Genomic DNA, 21,826 nt, shown 5'->3' with positions numbered 1-21,826 from the left:
AATATTGATGTTGTAATGAAGTTGAAAATAATTAAAATAAAATAAAGTAAAATTAAATTAAAATAAAACTAAAATTCAAATGCTAACAATAATTATGTCAAAATTTTAAATGAAAAAAGAAAACCCAATAATGATAACTCCAACAGTAGATGAATGGTAGGAATGGTAGGAATGTATAGTAGGTAGTTAGGTGGGAATGATTGGATGGATGAATGGATGGAATGAATAAGGATTAATATGCCATGTAAAGAAAAATACAAAAAAATACAAAAATAAAAAAAAACGAAAAACGAAAGACTGAAAAAGAAAGAAGTGAACAATTGACGAAAGTAACAAGATAAGTGAATCAACGAATAACGAAACAAGTCAAGTAATGATCTGGTTGATACTATGAAAATAAGATCAATCACGAAAGAGAAAGAGAAAGAGTAGCAAGAAGAATAGGAAGAAGTAGAAGTAGAAGTAGAAGTAGAAGAAAATTATAGATTTTATAAACCTGCCCGCCTATTAAAGTATAAAAAGATACTGCATCTTGTTCACTCTTAATACATAATAACAGAAAGGATGAAACAGCAAGAATAAGAAGAATAAGGCTTTACTAAAAATCCAACCAATATTGTTTTGGTTTTAAACATTTTAAGCCATCATCGCATGTTCGATGTCCAACGGGTCGTGTGTTTTGTTACTCTTTTTTTTTTTTATTAGTTTTTAAATCCTGAAATTTTGTAACCCACCAAATCCACAGACTGTTAATGCAATTGCAATTCTACAGGGTATACAGTAGAATACACTAAGCTAGTACAGTATCACCACCAATAACAACAGCAGTAATGTACGTGGTACACATTTGTATGTGTGTGTGTGTGTGTGTGTGTGCTCATTATCATGCCGTATTGGTATTAAACAGTTTGATTGGGTGGCATCCAACGCTTGCATCTAGATTCACATTCCCAGATCATTCTCTTATGCTACACCTGTAAAATACTAAAATCCAAACAACAAACACATCTCACCATTAACAACTCAATTTTACGGATTAGTCGTTTTGTTTTATCAATGATTAAAAACTACAATTGATCCCAGCATAATTGCATTACTTCATTGATTTATTTGCTGGTTGCTTTTTCCCTTTCTTCGTGTTTGCCATTTTGTGTGTTTGTTTTTGTATATTCAATTCAATTCAGCTCAACTCAACTCAATTCAATTCAATTCAATTCAATTCAGGATAGGTTAGGGTAGATTAGATTAGAATGGGTTACTTTACTTTGCTTTGCTTTAGTTCAGTTTAGTTTAGTTTTGCTTTAGTTTCGTTTTGTTTCGTTTTCCGCTGTGCGTGTACCTTTTCCCAATTTAGTGTATTGTTTACATTTGTGTATATGATGTCGTGTTTATGTGACCAAATTGCACGAAGCTTATTTCATTTCTTTTCTTTTTCTTTTTCTTTTTCGCGTCGTGCACGTGATGCAATTGGTTCAACATGAAATTCCTCTTGATTGGTTGTTTATCATTGCATTTGATTTAAACTTCATTCATTCATCCCCATGATGATGATGATGATGATGATGATGATGAGCAGCAGCAGCATGAGCATCATCGTTACCATTTGCTGTTATTATTAATATCATTACAATATTGCATTGTAGATATATACCATCAATTTATTTCTTTCAACGTATAAATTACAGTTGTCATGTTACACTCCTAGATTGTTATTATTTTCTATGAATACCATTCATTAAAATATATCTACAGAAATTATTTAACCAGAGAATAACTCATGACTCTATTAGCATTACAACTCTATACATATTCTCTACGAGCTTCTGGTTTATTATCTCTAATGTCTAAGTCCATGTATAATAATCAATCTAAATCATCTAAATAATCACTCATGGTATGATAAGTAGCATAATCTTTGGCTATGATAGTAGAATCCCCTTCACATTCTTGATCATCATCATCGCCTTCTTCCTCTTCTGCTGCATTATGTGGTTGATTATTACCCTTATTTTTTAAATTGTATCTGGTCGAAAAATTTGAAACGTTTGAATGTATTGAATGATCGGAATCATCCGTCAAGTAAGCATTTAAATTCAAGCTGGAAGACGAACTAGTAATTCTAGATAACCCGTATCCAAATTGTGAGCTATTCGAATCCCTACGACTTGAAATACCTACACCAGATGCTGTAATATCTCCACTACCAGAGCTTTTCCCATCCAGAGATATCTGTTGTTGTTGTGGTTGTTGTTGCTGTTGGGAGGCCATTGTATCTCTAAATACCAGTGGTGGCTCAAACATACCCAAACTGCCATTGGCATGATTTTTTGATTTATCATTCCACAGTGATGATGATAATGAACTTATTGTTGGATTATCCTGAATTGCCGTCTTGCTATTCATTTGTTTTTCAAAAAACCTTCTAGACGGACTGAAAATATTACCAGTATTGCTACTATTGTAACCTGGTGAACTTTCACCAATAACCATCACTGTATTATTTGTAGGTGTAGAAGGATCTGACAATGGTTGAGAACTTCCTGGAACAACTGTATTAGCTGGCGTAGGTGCTAGTGGAGGCGACGATGATAAACTAGCAGGTGGAGATAATACTAAATTGGATTGATTCAAATCAAGTGGTTTAGGTCGATGCTTAAAATGTAATTCATCATCTAAATCACTTAGTATATTTTTGGTATCAATCTCTTCAACTTCAATGCTACCCATGGATGATGAAGAATCAGAATCATCCAAATATGAATCTAACAACTCATCCACGTGTTCTAGATCTTTAAGTGACAAATTGCTGTATTTTAAATTACTTGGTTGATGTGTAGTCTTTGAAGCAAGACTAGAACCAGTCAGCATTGATTTGGAGCTCTTACCACTACCATTGCCATTTCCACTATTACTACTATTATTATTGTTACTATTACTGCTGAAAAACTTCTTGATTCTTGACGATATAGTTGGTTCCTCGACCTGATTAACAATATCCTTCTTGCAATCCTCAGCTCTGAAAATGGCTTTGTTAAAATTTAAAAACTTCCTCTTCTCCTTGTCGTTTAAATCAAAAGTGGTGAACTTGTGTTGTTTGATATCTTGTAATGAAATTCTATCTTTAGGGTCTTTCACAAGTATTTTCTTTATTAAATCTTTAAACTCTTTCAACTCATTAATATCATCTTCTGTTACTTTCGAAGTATGTTTAATCATTGGAAATTTCAACTCCAGTTTAACAATATTTTTACACATTTCAAATTCGTTATTTCCCGTAAATGGTAAATTATTAAACATCATACAATATAAAGTAACTCCTAAACTCCAAATATCAATCATATAATCAATCTTAATCTTGTTTCCCTCGTGATTCTCATTTGTGATCATTGAATATCGATTATTCACAAACTGACATAATTCTGGTGCATAAAATGCTGGTGTCCCCATAATCTTTGACAATTCTTTATCGTCATTAGCATTATTCTCCATAATTAAACTCACTCCAAAATCTGAAATCTTAATAGTGTTATCATGATCAATTAATAAATTCGATGGTTTTAAATCTCGATGAATTATATGTTTGTACTCGTGTAAATATTCTAGTCCATTTAAAACATCTCGTAATACTTTATTCAAAACTAATGAACTCCTTGATTTATGATGATTATATTTCTCATAATAATGATTATAATTCTTCCAATCAATTTCTCCAAATTTACAATATTCTAGAATAAGTAAAATTTTATCAAATTTCAAATCATTTATAACTTGTTTTAGTTTAACAACATTAGGATGATTACATTCTTTCATTATTTTAATTTCTCGATTTATTTTCATCGCTAGATTCATATATGATTTCCCAAGTAAAAAACGGGATTTATCAACACGATTAATTGTTTTAATCGCAACATATGCTGGACTCGCCAATGTACTGGTGGATTTACGTGTCTGTATATCTTCTCCAAGTAATACTTTTCCATATTGACCTTCTCCTATCTTTTTAATTATCTTATATCTTCGATTAATGATCTTCTTGTTAGATTTTGGATCTAGCACTATTGATAATTTCTCCGAGTCCATAATTGTATCATTCGAGTAGGACCTTTAATAATAATAATAATAATAATAATAATAATAATAATAATATCTATCAGTAGGGAGTTCTTTCTTTTGATAAACACGCTTGAAAAGAGGTACAAACTAGACTAACCACTTTGGTTTCTTGTTTGGTGTCTTGTTTGGTTTATTTTTGTCATTCTCACGAAAACTGTCGTGCGTTGTTTCCCAAAAAAAGGCACCAGAAAACATTCCTGTTCCATTCCAACTAAAAGTATTACGATATTATTAATATTACAAATTTCTACCACTCACTTCTACGGTACATAAATTGCATTCTCAATGTTACTTACGTCATTAGCTCACCAGTTCTAACGTCATCTTTCATCATTCTTTCTTCTCTTTCTGCATCTTGGTTCATCTCAGCAATAGCTTTATCCTCTTCATCTGTTAAACCTGTAAAATCCGGTGGTATCTCATACATTTGTACACTTGGGGCTTGGTTCAAATAACGTATTTGTTCCATAATTTTAGTTTGAACACTTTGCAAGTATTTTTTAGAATTCTTATTATCAATTCTACCATCTAATTGTGGATGGAGAGAATAATCTGGACCAAACCAATCATAAGTTGGTAAATAATTGGGTATCTTGTGATCCAAAGTAACATCATTCAATACACTAGTCTCATAACACCATAATCTACTAACATTTCTCGGAGTATATCCACCACCTCCCACTACCAACATTGGTATTCCAAATGATTTGATGAATTTCACACATTCTCCATGAGCTCGTATGTTTAAATTAAAACAACCTAATCTATCGTATCCCAAAGAATCGGCCCCACATTGTTGTACTATACATGTTGGTTGAAATTTTGATATTAGTGGTTCCATTATCAGTTTAAATAATCTAATATATGATTCATCATCAATTCCATCTCGTAGTGGTACATTAATGGCAAAATTTTCTCCTTTACCAACACCTACTTCATCCACAGAACCTGTTGCTGGGAAAAATTCCCCATTGTATTTATGAAAACTAACCGTCATTACTCTATCAGTATTATAAAATGCTTCTTGAACCCCATCCCCATGATGCAAATCAATATCAATATACATTACTCTTGGATGTTTTCTTAATAAATTTATAATGCTCAATACAATATCATTAACATAACAAAACCCAGATGGTTCTGACTTTTTTGCATGATGTAAACCACCAGACCAATTAATGGCAATATCTGACATCCCACTCATTAGTTTTCTTGTGGCATCTAATGAAGCACCAGCATATATCGCACTATAATCATACATTCCATCAAATATAGGACAATCATCACCAATATTAAACTTAATAAGTGTGTCATTACTCAAATTTTTGACCTTGTCGGGTGTAATGGTTTGTAAGAAATTTATATAATCCTCAGAATGAAATTCTAATAATTCTTCTTCTGTTGCTTCTCTGGGTGTGTATAAATCCATCTTCTCGTATAATTTATAAGATATCACTAGATGATCAGTCAACATCAATCTGAAAGGTTTCATTGGATGTAATGCACCATAATGGAAATGACTTACTGCTGGATTATAATGATAAGATACATTGGTATTTGAGATGGAGTTTGGGTTATAAAGAGGCGAATGCTCTTGTGTTTTCGTATCTGCAGTGAAAGTCTCTGTCTCTGATGTCGGAATAGTCATGTTATAATGTGATGGTCGATCTTCAATTATGACCACTGCCGTGTAAATACTCGTGGGTAATGTTATAGTTAGAAATGGACAAAAAAGTGAAAAGTAAAAAGTGAAAAGTGAAGAAAAACATTACCATTGGTTTTGACGACATGGCGATGGTGAATAATCAACTAAACAAATAAAATAAAATATGAAAAATGTCGTGCATGTGATAATGTCGTGCAAATGAGAATGTTCACACCAAAGCATGTTGGAAGAAAAAAAAAAAAACAGCCAAAGCGGTGAACTAAGAAAATCTTTCGCCACTATCATTTTACTTTATTCAAGAAACTATACCAATCCAAACATCATGTCAAGTTCAGCAGGATTCGATAGACATATCACTATTTTTTCACCAGAAGGTAGATTGTATCAAGTAGAATATGCATTTAAAGCAATCAATTCCGCAAACATCACTAGTTTAGGTATTACAGGTGAAGATTCAGCAGTTATCATATCCCAAAAGAAAATCCCAGATAAATTGTTGGATCCAAAAACAGTATCATATATTTTCAAAATTACTCCAAGTATAGGTATGGTGGCAACTGGTTCAATTGCTGATGCTAGAGCACAAGCAATGAGAGCTAGATCTGAAGCTAGTGAATTTAGATATAAATATGGATATGAAATGCCAGTGGAAAGTTTAAGTAGAAGAATGGCTAATTTATCTCAATTATATACACAAAGAGCTTATATGAGACCATTGGGTGTTGCATTGACTTTTATTCAAGTTGATTTTGAAGATGAAGGAAGAGGTCCTCAAGTTTTTAAATGTGATCCAGCAGGTTATTTTACTGGTGTTAAAGCCGTAGCAACTGGTCCAAAACAACAAGAAGCAACTACTTATTTGGAAAAGAAATTCAAAAAAATCGATGCTGTGAAAGGTGATTGGAAAGCAACTGTTGAATTTGCTATCATTGCATTAAGTTCGGTCGTTGGTACTGAATTCAGAAAGAATGATATTGAAATTGGTGTTGCTACAGAAGGTGAGTTTAGAATATTGAGTCCAGAAGAAATAGATGAACGATTGATTTCAATTGCTGAGCAAGACTAGGTGTATTAAAAGAAATATAGCCTATATACATATATATATATAATCAAAGCATTAAAGATTTGACTCGATTCTCTAAAAAGAAAAAGACATGATTTTCTTTATTTTTTTTTTTTTACAAACTGAGGAGGAGTAATGACACCTTCTTTTAGTTGTTTGCATTTACCAAACATAAGGAATGAACATATAAGGACAAGCTTCTAAGTATCTGTCCCAATCAGCACCGTATTTCTTAGCACATTTTCTTTGATCTCTGTAAGCTCTATGAACTAAAACAATGAAGAAGAAAATTGGGAAGAACCAAGGGAATGGAGAAGCAAATCCACACATCAATGCCCAAGTCAAAGTTTGAATATAATCAGCAGTGTAATGCATCTTTCTGGCATAAACATACCATCCATCAGTTAATAAAAGAGATCCATTGGCACATTTGATGTATTTTGGATTTACCAAATCAGAATATGGCAAGTATGGGAAAGTCTTACGCAATTGTGAGTTACCAGCCATGGTTCTTCTAAAACTGTTCTTTTGACGATTACCAGTATCAAAGAAATAATAAGCTACTGAAATCAACACAAACAAAAATACATTGTAGCCAGTTGACCAGCGATAAGTTTCTGGATCTTGATAAGCAATAAATAAAATACATTGACAATAACTGAAAGGAACACCGGCAATATTCCAGAACAATAACATAAAACCAAACTTTTCATAGGCCATATCCCAAGTTGGAACAATTAATTCTTCACCTTTGGCACAAGCATTGGCATATAACCAGTGGGCATAAAGCATAAATGCTGCTTGTGGGCTGACGTATCCATAAGTTTCGTATTGTTTAAAACATAAACCGAAGGATAACATGAATAAAATAAACCAAGGAATTCTAACTTCAAAGAACATTTTCAAATCCAAATATTTACCAATTCTTGGATTCAATGGTGCTCCCATAAACATGTCATAGATGTGGTTACCAGTCATACGATGGTAATCACCAGTTACTTTAAGACAAATAACATACAAGATGATTGACAACAGAATACCATAAACAATGGCAGTGGTCATAATAGCACCGACATTATCCAACATGTAATAAACTGGTAAAATCCCAGTGAAATGCAATGCCAACAAAACTCCAATAGTGGTATAGAATGACCAAATAGCATTACAGAAATAAGGCAATTGTTTATTGTTCAAATGAGTCAATGGTTGACCTTTAGTCCACACACCAGGTAAGGTGACGTAAAAAAGTGCTTGAATGATCATGAATCCAGTGAAATATGCCCAATTTCCAAAAGTTGGAATACCATATTCATACCAATTGCTATACAAATCATCAATTATAAAATCTTTCCATGATTGTCCATCGGTTGGGTAAGCAAATTTACCATTATTGAATCTAGCACAGATCCACATATACCACATCAATAATGGGAACCCAACCATCATACCCAAAGCACCAACAGGACCACCAAATTCGTATTCAATCTTATCCTTTGGAATGTAACGTGGGTCTTGTTGAACCAATGGTGTTTCCTCGTCAGGGGTATCTTGTTCTACTCGTTTTGCTGCCGCCATCTCTATACGGTTGATGCTGATATTTGAATGTTATTAGAAAGATAATGATGTTGAAAATAGAAAGGGGAATCTAAAGAAATGAAAAAGTGACAAATTGAAGAATAAAAACAAAGCTTTTGTTTATTGTTGTTTTGCTCTCTCACTCACTGCGTCGTCGTCGTTTAGCATTTTTTAAAGTTGACAAATTTTTTTCTAAGCCAAACGAGTTTGAGTAAGACTTGCTTTGCTTTGCTTTGCTTTGCTTTATTCAATCCATCATTACCACAAAACTAATCGTAAAACCGTTAATCTGATGGTTTCCGTTAACACAATATCCAGTGATGTAATAATCCCTAACTATTGATTGGTCATTGAATTCGATTCAAATATAATAACATGTCCCAAAACGTTTGTTGTGCGATGAATCAAACTTGAAACAAATCACATAGTTGAAACTTTATGAATGAAGATGAGGGATTCCTACACCATTAATCGAACCCTGTGCACGAGAAACTGTTGTCTTACAAAATGTAACAAATGTGGTACAAATCGTTTGCTACTAGTACTACTTAAACGACTTATGTATGTCTCTATTTTAGCAAATCCAATCAAGTATCCGCGGAAGAGGTAATATATGCTTTAGAAGTAGAATTATCATAAACAGTCCACTTTGGCACCAGAACATAGGTAATTCCTACTTCAATAGATCCATTTCCTTTGAATTCAGCATTGAAGAATCGATATTTAAGAAAAAGCATAGCTTGCAATTTTGTTTAAATTTAGTTGCGAAATTTTGCTAAAAATAATAAAATGAAATGAAAGACACATAAAGTTGCAATTGATCTTAAAGAAAAATACAGCAATATGAAATTGAAATCACTCTCTATTAGTGATATAATGTTAAAGGTGCTAATTACTGAATAGATATTGCTGAAATATTAATTCAATATTTCACCCAAGCATGATTGTTTGTATGGGAATACCAATAGGATCAATGACTTCTCACTAATTGATAATTTGTTTAGAGTTTATGGTAGCTTAATACATTGAATATATACATAGGTGGCTATCAAAACAGATTCTTTACACAGTTTCTACCAACATAGTTGAGCTTAACCCGCCAAGGGCGTCTCTTTTAGGAAAGTGCCGACGGTTCATAGACAAAAAATTTTCCCCACACCAACAGTTAGTGCGACAGGGCCAGATTCCCACCAACCACTACAGTTTTAGGCCCCGGCAGGAAGGTTCGCACTAACAATGAGCGGATAGGTGGGGGAGACGGGGGAGACGGGGTAGTTTGGGAACTCAAGTCAAATGTGAACCGAAAAGTGGGGACCAGGCGTTTAATCCAAAACCATGATAATACAACTTACAGTCAATATAAATAGTATTGTATTCAACTCTGGCTAGGTTGATCTAGTGATATAATTTTTTTTGTTTTTGTTTCCTATCAGTGACAATCACATCAAAGTACTATGACTACTTTACCTTCCATATCTGAAACCGACATTGTTTATGCTACAGATGATAAACCATATGTTTTTGAAAACCCAAATGACTTACCTGTTGAGACACTTGTGAACCACATTTTACCATTTCCACAGGAAGTTGCTGGTGAATCTATCAAAATTCCTGGTACTGCTGTTGAAGGATTTTCCGAGATTTACAGGAATGCCGCTACTCCCAATGGTATTAAAGCAAGTCTTATCAAGGGATTAGATACATATCATGACATATTTGAAAGATCCGCTGATTGCTATGCCGATGAACCATGTCTTGCATTCCATGAATATGATTATGAGAACTCACAGCATTTGGAAAGGTATGCTACAATTTCATACAAGGAAGTCCGTCAAAGAAAAGACGATTTTGCAGCTGGTTTGTTCTTCCTTTTAAAATCTAATCCATTCAAGAACAACTCATTAGAGTCACATCAGAAAATTGATAACCATGAAGCAAATTACAAACTGTACAACAGTGATGACATGTCTTTTATTGCGACATTCTACGCGGGAAACAGGGTTGAGTGGATCTTGTCTGATTTGGCATGCTCATCAAACTCCATCACATCAACTGCATTGTATGATACTTTGGGTCCTGAAACGTCAAAGTATATTTTGGAAACAACCCAATCTCCTGTGATTATCAGTTCAAAGGATCATATCAGGGGTTTGATTGAATTGAAAAGAAAATATCCCGAAGCCTTGGAATCCATTATCCTAATTATCTCCATGGATCCATTAACAAAGTCCGACGTTGGTTTGGTTCAATTAGCAGAGAAGTCCAATATTAAGTTGTATGATTTTTCACAAGTGGAAAGAACTGGTGCCATTTTCCCCCATGAAACAAATCCACCAAACAGTGAAACTGTATTCACAATTACTTTCACTTCAGGAACTACCGGTGCCAATCCTAAAGGTGTTGTTCTACCACAAAGATGTGCCGCATCAGCCATGTTGGCATATAGTCTTTTGATGCCACACCACAGGGGTACCAGAGAGTTTGCATTTTTGCCGTTGGCTCACATTTTTGAAAGACAAATGGTAGCTTCAATGTTTTTGTTTGGAGGATCTTCGGCATTTCCAAGATTAGGAGGTACACCATTGACCTTGGTAGAAGACTTGAAATTGTGGAAGCCAAACTTTATGGCCAATGTTCCTCGTATATTCACCAAGATTGAAGCAGGAATTAAAGCATCAACCATTGATTCAACTTCAGGGCTTACAAGATCGTTGTATGGTCGAGCAATTGAAGCTAAGCGTGTCAAACAAATCAAGAATGATGATAGTGGAGATCATTTTATATATGATAAATTGTTGATCCAAAAGTTGAGAAATGCCATTGGTTATGATAAATTGGAATTCTGTGTCACCGGAAGTGCACCTATTGCGCCGGAAACAATCAAGTTTTTGAAAGCCAGTTTAGGAATTGGTTTTGCCCAAGGATATGGTAGTAGTGAATCATTTGCAGGAATGTTATTTGCTTTACCATTCAAGACCTCGAGTGTTGGAACTTGTGGTGTCATTGCTCCAACCATGGAAGCCAGATTGCGTGAATTACCAGACATGGGATATATGTTGGACGATGCCAATGGACCAAGAGGCGAACTTCAAATTCGTGGTGCCCAATTATTTACAAAGTATTTCAAGAATGATGAAGAAACTGCCAAGTCTATTGATGAAGATGGTTGGTTCAGTACTGGGGATGTAGCTGAGATTGGTGCAAAAGATGGCTATTTCAGAATAATTGATAGAGTCAAAAACTTTTACAAATTGGCACAGGGAGAATATGTTTCACCAGAGAAGATTGAGAGTTTGTATTTATCATTGAACTCGACAATTCTGCAACTTTTTGTTCATGGTGACTCCACTAAATCATATTTAGTTGGGGTGGTTGGTTTGCAACCTGATGTTGCCAGTAAGTATGTTGATCTTTCGTCGGGTGATAAGGTGGTTCAAGAATTAAACAAACCAGAGTTGAGAAAACAAATATTGCTGGATTTGAACGGGAAGGTGAATGGAAAACTACAAGGGTTTGAGAAATTGCACAACATTTTCATTGATATTGAGCCATTGACTCTTGAAAGAAATGTTGTTACACCAACTATGAAGCTTAAGAGACATTTTGCTGCTAAATTTTTCAGGGCCCAAATTGATTCAATGTATGAAGAGGGATCCATTGTTGCTGATTACAAGTTATGATATTCATTTTCTAATCTCTGTGTGTCTAAACTATAATATAATTCAAGTTCAAGTTTTGAATTGTTGTCAACCACAGTAGTTCAACTCTTTGAAAACATATTTTTGAACTAGGCCGTAGGAATACAATTTTTTGAATAACGGTACGTATTCGAAGAGTATAAACTTTCTTAGTCTAATCTGACTTGTCTTCACAAAAACAAATTTCTATTGAACCAATACAATAATTTCGTCGTTTTATGCCATATTGATGGTTTGCGATTATTCCCGATGTCATTATTAGCTGAATAGATCGCGTTTAAGTAGATACTACCCGATTGCAAAATCCAAGTCTCTTACTTTAAATTAATTGAGGCGTCGTCCCCATGGTTAAATAGTTGAGAATATAAATGCCAAACCTTTTCAATATTTGAACTCTCCAACCTTGCCATTTCTATGTTTCGTCGCCTAGATCGCTAATAATGACTAGCATGTGTGAAAGTCAATATACTTATAAACGACGACTACAATGGGTTCGTTCACAAATGATAGATACGGTAGCACGGTTCCAGAGCAGCACCATAAGATATTTATAGCCATCTAAACTACAAAAGCGTGACTGAAGTCGTAAATAACGTATGAGCTATATTCAACCAATATCTGAATTACATCGTTGTATTTGGCACTAAATCCCGACAGACCATTGATCAAACCAGGATAAGAAAAAAAAAGAATACAACGAATCTCCCCCCTTTAATCAGTCCGAAAATAGGAGAGGAATCTCCGTCCACCGCACGACGCGGAAAAAGCCCAGAATAGGTCCAATTATTTTTTTTTCTTTGTACCACAAGAACAGATGTTCACCAACAGTGTTGTATTTGTTACTCTTAAGCTTTACCTTCAATTATTTGTGTGGGGATAGATAAAGGGTGTATGGTATATAGAACACCCATGTCCATTTTTTAGATATCATTAATCATGGACGCAGGACTGTCCTCACATTGGTTGGTTTATCAATAAAAGACAATGGTTTTAAACCCGAGAATTAAGCCGATCCTGATTGCATAAGTGACCTGTTTCACACGACCCGGAGTATTATCGGCGTGCGATAGAACCCAAAAAAATCCACAAGACAACAAATTACAAAAGAACCAAACGAAAAAAGAAAAAGCAAAAAAAAAAAAATCTGTTGACTGACTTGTCATAATTAGTCAACATACCAAGCTTCTTTTTCTGCCCTCCGTATAGTACCTATCATGGGAAATAGTCCGTCCAAAAATGATCCCCTACCGAAGTCGTCATCAAGTAACAAATCATCAAATGGTACTGCTTCTTCTTCTACCACTGCTAGCGGTACTGACCTAGATCCTGATGAGATGGCCCCAGCGCTATCTCAATTAATAATAAATTCTCACCTTACTACGAATTCAACAGTAGATACTGATAGTAGTAATAATAATAATAACAGACAAACAAGAAATACAAACAATGGTTTAAAACAAGAAACTTCAATGTTGTCAACAAGTATGATAACCACTACTGCAACTGCCCCGCAAAGAATCCCGTCTACCAAGAGAAAACTGTACGCGTCGCAAGAGTCGTACGACTTTGACTTAGAAATCGGAATGTCGATGGCAAAGTTGTTGAAGAACCAGGAGCTGACTTCCCTGGGTTCACTGAAAGCTTCCCCGGTGTTCACCACCATCAGCAATGATGAAGATCTGCTGTTTCTGTCAACAAACTCAAGTCCAAGAGATCCGAAAAGCAACAAACAGTACATTGACAATGTTGCCCCGTTGAATAAATTAGACGTCATTGCCGAAATCCATTCTTTAGAATCGTCCCCTACTCCAAAGACCACTACAAGTAAGCTTTCCAAAAAGAACTTGAAGAAGCACGACAAGTCGGTGGCAAAACAATTGACAAAGAAGAACCCAAGTAGTACCTCCAGTTTATTGGACTCACCTCCCTTAGTTGGAACAACCCACAAGTTAGATATTGATATTGATGCTGTCATCGAGAGGTTGTTGGCAACCAAAAAGAAGTCTACTTCCCGTAAATCAAAGTCCCATTTACCAGTTGAAACTAGTGAAATTAAATATATTTTGAGCAAGAGCAGACTGATCTTTTTGGAACAGCCGACTTTATTGAAACTATCTCCTCCCGTGAAAATTGTTGGTGATATTCATGGACAGTTTCACGATTTAATTAGAATTTTCAACTGTTGTGGTTATCCACCGCATTCTAATTATTTGTTTTTAGGGGATTATGTCGATAGAGGAGAAAAATCGTTAGAGACTATCTTGCTATTACTTTGTTACAAGATCAAGTATCCAGAAAATTTCTTTATGTTGAGAGGAAACCATGAATCAGCCAACATTACCAAAATCTATGGGTTCTACGATGAATGTAAAAGGCGATTAGGTAATAACAAGTTATGGAGAAGCTTTATTGACGTGTTTAACACTTTACCTATTGCAGCTGTCATTAACGAAAAGATATTTTGTGTTCATGGTGGTCTTTCTCCTCAACTAGAAAATTTCCGTCAAATTGAAGATATCAAACGTCCAACTGATGTTCCCGATAAAGGATTACTTGCTGATTTGTTATGGTCGGATCCCGATGCTCTGGTTAAGAACTTTTCATTGACTAATTGGCCCAAGAATGATCGTGGTGTATCATATTGTTTCGGTAAGAAGCACGTCGATTATTTCTGCTCCAAATTTAAATTAGATTTAATCGTTAGGGGTCATATGGTCGTTGAAGATGGGTACGAATTCTTCAATAAAAGAAAATTGGTTACTGTTTTCAGTGCTCCTAATTATTGTGGAGAGTTCAATAATTTTGGAGCTATCATGAGTGTTGACAAGACATTGTATTGTTCATTTGAATTAATCAAACCAAATTAAATGAGAGAATAATCTCTACTTACTTTCTGTTTATCCATTAGCTGTATTTTGTTTATGCTTGTTTTATATGTTACTATTATCATAATTAATGATGTTATGATGATTCTTTCTACAATTTCCTTGATAGGTAATTTTTTTTTTAGCTTTCTTATATTTTTTTTTTTTATTATTATTTCATAGTTTTCTGTATTTCACTTTATTTTATAGTTTATTGTTTAAATCTTTATGTTTATTATCATTTTCATAACTTGTAAATGTAGTTATGTTACTCTTCTATCAACTAAACCGATAATGGATGGAAGATTTTAGTATAAGAAAAAGTGTATATAATATAGAAACCTAAACCAAACAGAACTAGAAATCAAAAACAAAATGTAAATTCATCCAAGAATTCAATCCACACAGCCAGACTTACTGTCTATGACCATCAAGCCTTCTTCTTTTTGAACATTCTTAAAATATTATGGAAAAGTGCTGGAACTCCTTTAAAGATTCTCTTATAACGAATAAAATAGTAAAGAAACAAACAGAATCCAATATTGAACAAGATATACGCACAGAAGAACCCGATATTTCTCCATCTATAGTGGTATTTCGCCTTGATACTAGCCAAGTATTCATCAGCAGTGCTGTAAGGACAATAGGAACAATTTGAAGTTGCACTACCATCTACCAAGTAACCTGGTTTGCGTGAAAGGAAAGCAGCAGTATACTCTTGACAGGTCTGACCAGCAGGGGGATTAAAGACTGCCAATTCCTCTTCAGTGCATCTGATTTTTCTTCCATGTAAGAATGATGAAACTAAATTCAGGATAAAATAAGTATATGGAGATGCCTTATACATAAAAGTCCAAAATCCTGGCATAAGGTTTGTTGGTTGCACAATTCCAGAAAATGCAACAATAAACGTATACAAAAAGGAGAAAATAACCGAAGCACTCTCCAAATCTGGAGCAATGAACAAGATCATAGCAGCAAAAGTAATAGTGAAAAATTGTAAAAATACACCTTGAGTGAAATAAAATATCCCTGCTTGTGAGCCGGCTGATCTAGTAGCAGGAAAGTAAACAGTGATAAAGAAAAAGGTACCACCTACAATCAAATATGGAATTTCGGGAATCATGCTGGAAATAACAAGTAACGACCAATGATACGTGTTTGATAACAGCTCTCTTGCCTCGAATATAGCACGAGCATAACTATATCTTTCCATAAGCATATTTGCAATTGGTGCAACAACAACAACAGAAAGGAAACCACAAAACATACCATTTCTACTACCAGCATAGGTTTGTTGAAGACTAAAGAATGTAACTAAACCGATGAATAATCCAGAAAGCGTCATCACCAAGATCTTAGACACACAATATCCAGGTATTCTCCAAAGAACAGTGTTAGATCTTTGAAGAGTGATACGGAATTGGTACCAATACGGAGTAGCATACTTTTGATGCAACTTCTTGTCTTCTTTCTCTGAACCAGTACCCACTGGTTTTTTGCTGGATTCTTCAATAAGTTCATCACGTTTCTTTTCTGTATCCATTTTTTGTGGAGAAGCTGCCCAAATTTCACCCCAGTCAAAGTTACTAGAAGCTGTAGCACCAGCGCCAATTGCTTCCAAAATGTATTCAGCAGGGTTTTCATCATCACCACAATGACGAGCGCCGTTAGATTCAAAATAATTCAAAAGAATGTGGGACCTTGGGCCAATATCTCCAAAGTATGTAACGATACCACCTTTCTTTAACAAAAGCAATCTATCAAATTCTTCAAACAACGTAGCTGATGGTTGATGAATGGTACACAAAATGGATTGTCCTGAGTTGGCCAATGTTCTCAATAATTTAACAATTGCCCAGGCACTCTGTGAATCCAAACCAGAAGTAGGTTCATCCAAGAATAACAATAACGATGGTTTGGCAACTAACTCAACACCAATGGACAACTTCTTACGTTGTTCAACATTCAAACCATTACCCAACCTTCCAACAATAGCATCAGCGTAAGGTTTCATGTCTAAAACATCAATGATCTTTTCAACATAGTCTAATTTTTCTTCATCACTAACATCATTGGATCTTCTTAATCTAGCAGCAAATTGCAAAGATTCACGGACGGTAACTTCTTCACAATGGATATCTTGTTGTTGAACATACCCTGTACGGCGGCTGAACGACGAATCCAATGGTCTTCCATTAACCAACATGTCACCCGTGATAGTGCCAAAGTCAATACGCTGAGCTAAAACATTCAACAAGGTTGTTTTACCAGCACCAGATTCACCCATCAAAGCCGTCATGGTTCCCGGGATACAGAATCCACTGACACAATTCAATAATTGACGCTGTTTACCTTCGTATGGAATGATATAATCAACATCTTTCCAGACGTAGATATCATTTGTAGCCAATGTAGCATCTTTCTTTTCACACTGTCCAAGTGTATCTTCTTTTGAAGAAAAAGGTTTTTCCAACTGGGTGCTTCCGCTTCTTTGCCCAGCCGATTCAATATCCCCATTTTGTTTCTCTTCTGGTAATGCTACGTGATCTGGAACTTTACCTCGTAAGTATAACAACTTATCACCACCACCAGTAATCGGTTTAATAAACTCTGTACCTAACGCATTCACCGCTAAGAAGAATGCCAAAAATCCAACTAAAATGGCAAAATTTCTCCAAACATGAATGAATTTATATGTATAAGAAACCGACAAGTATTTTTCACCAGAAACCCATTTAGTACCAGGAATAGATCCAGTAAAGGCACATACTTGTTCTCCTTCCCCGACATTTTCATATCCAGGACCAGATGGAGTAAGATATTCTGATGTACATTCCATTTTTCTGTGGTGGAACTCTGATGCAATAATAGCTTCAAATGCATAAAGCACTGGATTAATGTAAGAGATCCATCTTGAATATCCATGCATTGTAGGACGTTGAATCATATAAGAGGAATACAGCAAAGTTGCTAAAACCAAAATTCCACCTACAGCATTAGCTCCAGCAATGGTTTTATGAAGAGCAGCAACTGCCTGGAACATAGCACCCATTGTCAAATGTAACATAAAAACAAACAAATAGCAAGTAAAAAACTTACCAGCATCAACTGCTAAATTGGATAAGAAGTACAAAATAACAACAAAAAGGGCATTAACAAATAAACTGATTGGAATAGCCATGACAAACTGTGAGAGAGCATCAGCAGATGGATGGTACATTGAATAGTTCTTTTGTTTGTTTAAAATCAATCTATTTCTGAACGATGCAGAAATTTCTGCTAACCCCATCAATGACATGAACAACACCGCAAAGAAGATAACTCCCCCTCTGGAAAATGCACCAGACACATCATTTGGAGTGTTGTAATATAAGGAACCAGCTATAAATGCTTGACAAACAGCAGCACCAACAAGTGTGATTGTATAAGCATTGTCTCCTTTGATTCTGTAGAAACTTCTAATGAAACACAATTTCAATTGTTGCATATAAGAAACAGTAAATGGTGATTTCTTTCTAGCACCTTTCATCTTTTCTTGAATAACAGAATCATAGTAATCACGTCTAACTTGGTCTTCATCAATCTGGGAATTGTACTCGTCAATTTCATTCAACAATTCGTTATATTGTGGTGAGTTTAACCAACGGGATTCAAAATCTTCAGCGGTACGGGGGACTTTATCTTCCCATCCTTTCTTTGGAAATCTACCAATAGGATCAGTCACTGCAGTCAAAAATTCAGCAGTAGATTGTCTTGGTGGACACTCCCAGCCCATGTTCTCAAAATACTTCTTAGCTTTGTTAGCAGGTCCATAGTATATCTGATGTCCATCATAGAGAATAGTTACCTTATCAAACTTTTCGTATATATTTTCACCCGCTTGGTAGATTGTAACAAAGGCGGTGGTGCCTAATAACTTGGTCGAAGTTCTAATAGCCTGGGCAAATTCCAATGCCGTGGAAGAGTCTAATCCTCTGGTAGCATTATCCCAACAATAAATAGATCCATGACAAGCCAACGCTTCAGCAATGGAAACTCTCTTTCTTTCACCACCAGACACACCTCTCACATAATCATTACCAACTTTGGTGTGGTAAGTATGACGTAACCCAAACACTGTGGCTAATACTTCCTTCTTGGCATTGATGAATTGTTCTCTAGTAACTCCATTGATTCTAATATTAGGTGTTTTACAAGCAATAGCAAAACTCAATGTCTGGTCAACAGTTAAATGTGGGAAATGGATATCCAACTCTGGATTATAGATCAAATCATTTCTGAACATTTTGATCATTTCATTCTGAGGTAATCCGTCATATCTAATATCACCTTCAATACCTTTGTATAAATCAAAATCCGTTCCACTTAATGCTTTCAAAAAAGTAGTACACCCAGCCCCTGGTCTACCTAAAACTAAAACCATATCACCAGGTTTTGCAAGACCATTGAAACTTTTCAATATTTCTCTTTTCGGTGTTTTAATTTTACGGATCAATTCTTGGATACCATAAACAGGTCCTTTCAACACATCCAAAACAGTAGGTACAACAGCAACTGAGTCATCAACACCAAATACTGAAAGATCTTTGAAAGTTACCCCACTTTTTCTCAAATTTATGCCTTGCTTCTTAGCAAAATAGACAAAGTTGGCCAATATTTTAACTAGATTAAACTCCTCTAATTTCAATTGAAATTCTCCTTCCTTGTTTGTGATTTGTCTTGAAATTTCTCTAGAAATTGAATCAAATTTTTGCTGATATTCATTAGCTTCAATAGCAGTAATAGTTCTTACCAAACTCGCACGTCTTGTTTCCTCATCAATATTAGTGGATTCATCATGTAACCCGGATGAACCTTGTTGCCCAAAATAGTCAGCGCCATATTCTTCAATGGAATAGGAATTGGAGCTTTGATCGTCTTGAACCATCTTTGCATATATTGATAGGTAGAAAGAGTGATATATAATGATCAAAAAAAAAATATATTTACTATTTATAACTAATTGGGTTTTTGTAAATGGTAGACAAATCTACCCTTTTATATGTTGGTAGTCATAAATTATCTCTAACATACCATGTTTATATTTTATGAGGAGTTCAATTTTTACTAATTTATTATTATTTGAAATCAATTGGTTAGATGCTTATTTTTGTTGATAATTTATTATTATATTTCTAGTATAATTGTTCAATATCTTGAATTTGACTATGCAATAGAATACTTTGTGTATGATTTCGTATTTGCAAAGTTAATGCACCCTGTGCTTGAGTTTATTCATACTTAAGGTAAACACCCAGTTTAATTGCCGCAACCACAAGGTTCGTGTGCTACTCAAATATGATCGGGTTTATCACTTTTTCATCGCTCACAATCGAAAATTGCAATACAAACAATAATGTCTAATTTTTCAGCCTCCTAATACATTTAGATCCATTTCATTATTATGAACATTTAATAAATTATTAATAATTTATATTTCCAAGTTTCTTTTGAGGAGAAGCAGGAAGGAGTAGTACAAAGCACTAAGCCGGCCATATTGGGATGGTGATGACTTTTTGGTATTTTCTCGTGTCCAATCATGGTTGAAGAATTCGTAACCGTAAATCCCGCCAATACTTGAATATTCAAAAGAAAAGAAGAACCCAAGAGCTCATAATTGTATGTTATACTTGAACCATTATCCTTTATGAACTACAGAAGAACTACCTATTTCATATAGGTTTGTTCAATTCCAAATATCCCCACTCGGGTGTTCATCCCGTGTCCCTTCTCCTTCCGTTCTTGGCTTTGAAGCATAAATTAGGGAAGTTTAAATTGGACCGGAGGTTCCTATCATAGTTAGTCAACCCGGTTATACCTCAAACCCGTGATCTTAGAGTATGTGGGTGCAAAAAAAGAATAAAAAAGTAGAAATGTGTACCACTTGAACTGTGATCTTCACGCAACATCAATACTACTTGATAATTGAAATTAAAGCAATATTAAGAAAACATATAATGGTTATCGGTGAAGAGGAAGTGGCTGTATAATAGGTGAATCTGAACTGGATTTGTTATGACGTATTATGGTTTTACATAAGCCACGCATGAGTTCAAAGAAGTAATAGAGTTGCGGTATATTTTTAGCATAGTAATAATATATTGCTTTGTTAATCATTACATCAAACTGATGTAATAATGATGATTTTGAGATATATAATTATTAATGACATCCCTTTTTTGTCACATTGTACGTCATTAGTAATAGAAATTGGCATTTTTAGTTTTATAATTGCGTCTTTGGTTAAAGCATACATCCCTTTTATTGATGTTGTGGCTTTGATCATAGGGGGAATTTGCTGAAAACTGGAAATAAACCAAGCATTCAACAATCATTAATAGAGAGTACGGATATGTGTTGATTAAAATTAATCAGTATATTGGAAAAACCCCTGTTCTTTTGAAAATTGATTTCCCCGGCAATATTTTACACATTACTTACCTGAAATCGGTTTCATATGACTAATAAAAACCAACCAAACTGTCTAGTGCAGTCATTATCATATAATTTTGAATGGAAAAAGCAAGTATTGCCAAAATTAGAATACAAGGATTCTCAGAAGAAGGGGATATATTTCAAAATGTACAAAATTATTCTATAAGTCTTCATGGATTCTAGTATTGCTTACGTCAAATGGTGACTAACTAAATTTGGTAATCTGAAGCACGTTACCTATTTTCAACTTTTTTCATTATTGTCTTACTTTGTTCCAATCGTTGTCACCAATGTGTTGCAGCTATCAAAGAGACTTGTGATATCTAATTTCGGTGAACAAGTGGCTGGTAATGAAATGGAAGAATACCCT

General features: G+C 34.7%; 7 protein-coding genes across 7 annotated transcripts; 3 read left to right on the top strand and 4 right to left on the bottom strand. All coding sequences in view use genetic code 12, as the record gives it.

The window, feature by feature from the left end:
* Positions 1-1,863: 1,863 nt before the first annotated feature.
* On the bottom strand, positions 1,864-4,080 carry CTRG_05504 (serine/threonine protein kinase; the record flags this gene model as incomplete). Its single annotated transcript, XM_002551160.1, has 1 exon — positions 1,864-4,080. The coding sequence occupies one exon, from the start codon at positions 4,078-4,080 to the stop codon at positions 1,864-1,866; it is 2,217 nt and encodes a 738-aa protein (XP_002551206.1).
* A 325-nt stretch (positions 4,081-4,405) lies between these two features.
* Positions 4,406-5,761, bottom strand: HOS2 (histone deacetylase; the record flags this gene model as incomplete). The annotated part of the gene is made up of 1 exon (XM_002551159.1): positions 4,406-5,761. One exon carries the CDS (start codon positions 5,759-5,761, stop codon positions 4,406-4,408), a length of 1,356 nt encoding a protein of 451 aa, XP_002551205.1.
* Positions 5,762-5,999: 238 nt separating this feature from the next.
* SCL1 (proteasome core particle subunit alpha 1) lies at positions 6,000-6,845 on the top strand (the record flags this gene model as incomplete). The annotated part of the gene is made up of 1 exon (XM_002551158.1): positions 6,000-6,845. The coding sequence occupies one exon, from the start codon at positions 6,000-6,002 to the stop codon at positions 6,843-6,845; it is 846 nt and encodes a 281-aa protein (XP_002551204.1).
* Positions 6,846-7,004: 159 nt separating this feature from the next.
* On the bottom strand, positions 7,005-8,417 carry ERG4 (delta(24(24(1)))-sterol reductase; the record flags this gene model as incomplete). The annotated part of the gene is made up of 1 exon (XM_002551157.1): positions 7,005-8,417. One exon carries the CDS (start codon positions 8,415-8,417, stop codon positions 7,005-7,007), a length of 1,413 nt encoding a protein of 470 aa, XP_002551203.1.
* Positions 8,418-9,871: 1,454 nt separating this feature from the next.
* CTRG_05500 (uncharacterized protein) lies at positions 9,872-12,097 on the top strand (the record flags this gene model as incomplete). Its single annotated transcript, XM_002551156.1, has 1 exon — positions 9,872-12,097. The coding sequence occupies one exon, from the start codon at positions 9,872-9,874 to the stop codon at positions 12,095-12,097; it is 2,226 nt and encodes a 741-aa protein (XP_002551202.1).
* A 1,232-nt stretch (positions 12,098-13,329) lies between these two features.
* SAL6 (Sal6p) lies at positions 13,330-14,982 on the top strand (the record flags this gene model as incomplete). Its single annotated transcript, XM_002551155.1, has 1 exon — positions 13,330-14,982. The coding sequence occupies one exon, from the start codon at positions 13,330-13,332 to the stop codon at positions 14,980-14,982; it is 1,653 nt and encodes a 550-aa protein (XP_002551201.1).
* A 427-nt stretch (positions 14,983-15,409) lies between these two features.
* Positions 15,410-19,909, bottom strand: CTRG_05498 (protein SNQ2; the record flags this gene model as incomplete). The annotated part of the gene is made up of 1 exon (XM_002551154.1): positions 15,410-19,909. One exon carries the CDS (start codon positions 19,907-19,909, stop codon positions 15,410-15,412), a length of 4,500 nt encoding a protein of 1,499 aa, XP_002551200.1.
* Between the last annotated feature and the right edge of the window lie 1,917 nt (positions 19,910-21,826).

The sequence above is a fragment of the Candida tropicalis genome (genome assembly GCF_000006335.3).
Source record: "Candida tropicalis MYA-3404 genomic scaffold supercont3.8, whole genome shotgun sequence".
Lineage (NCBI taxonomy): Eukaryota > Fungi > Ascomycota > Pichiomycetes > Serinales > Debaryomycetaceae > Candida > Candida tropicalis.
Note: the sequence above shows the minus strand (reverse complement) of the source record. Positions and strands in the feature narration are given on the sequence as shown.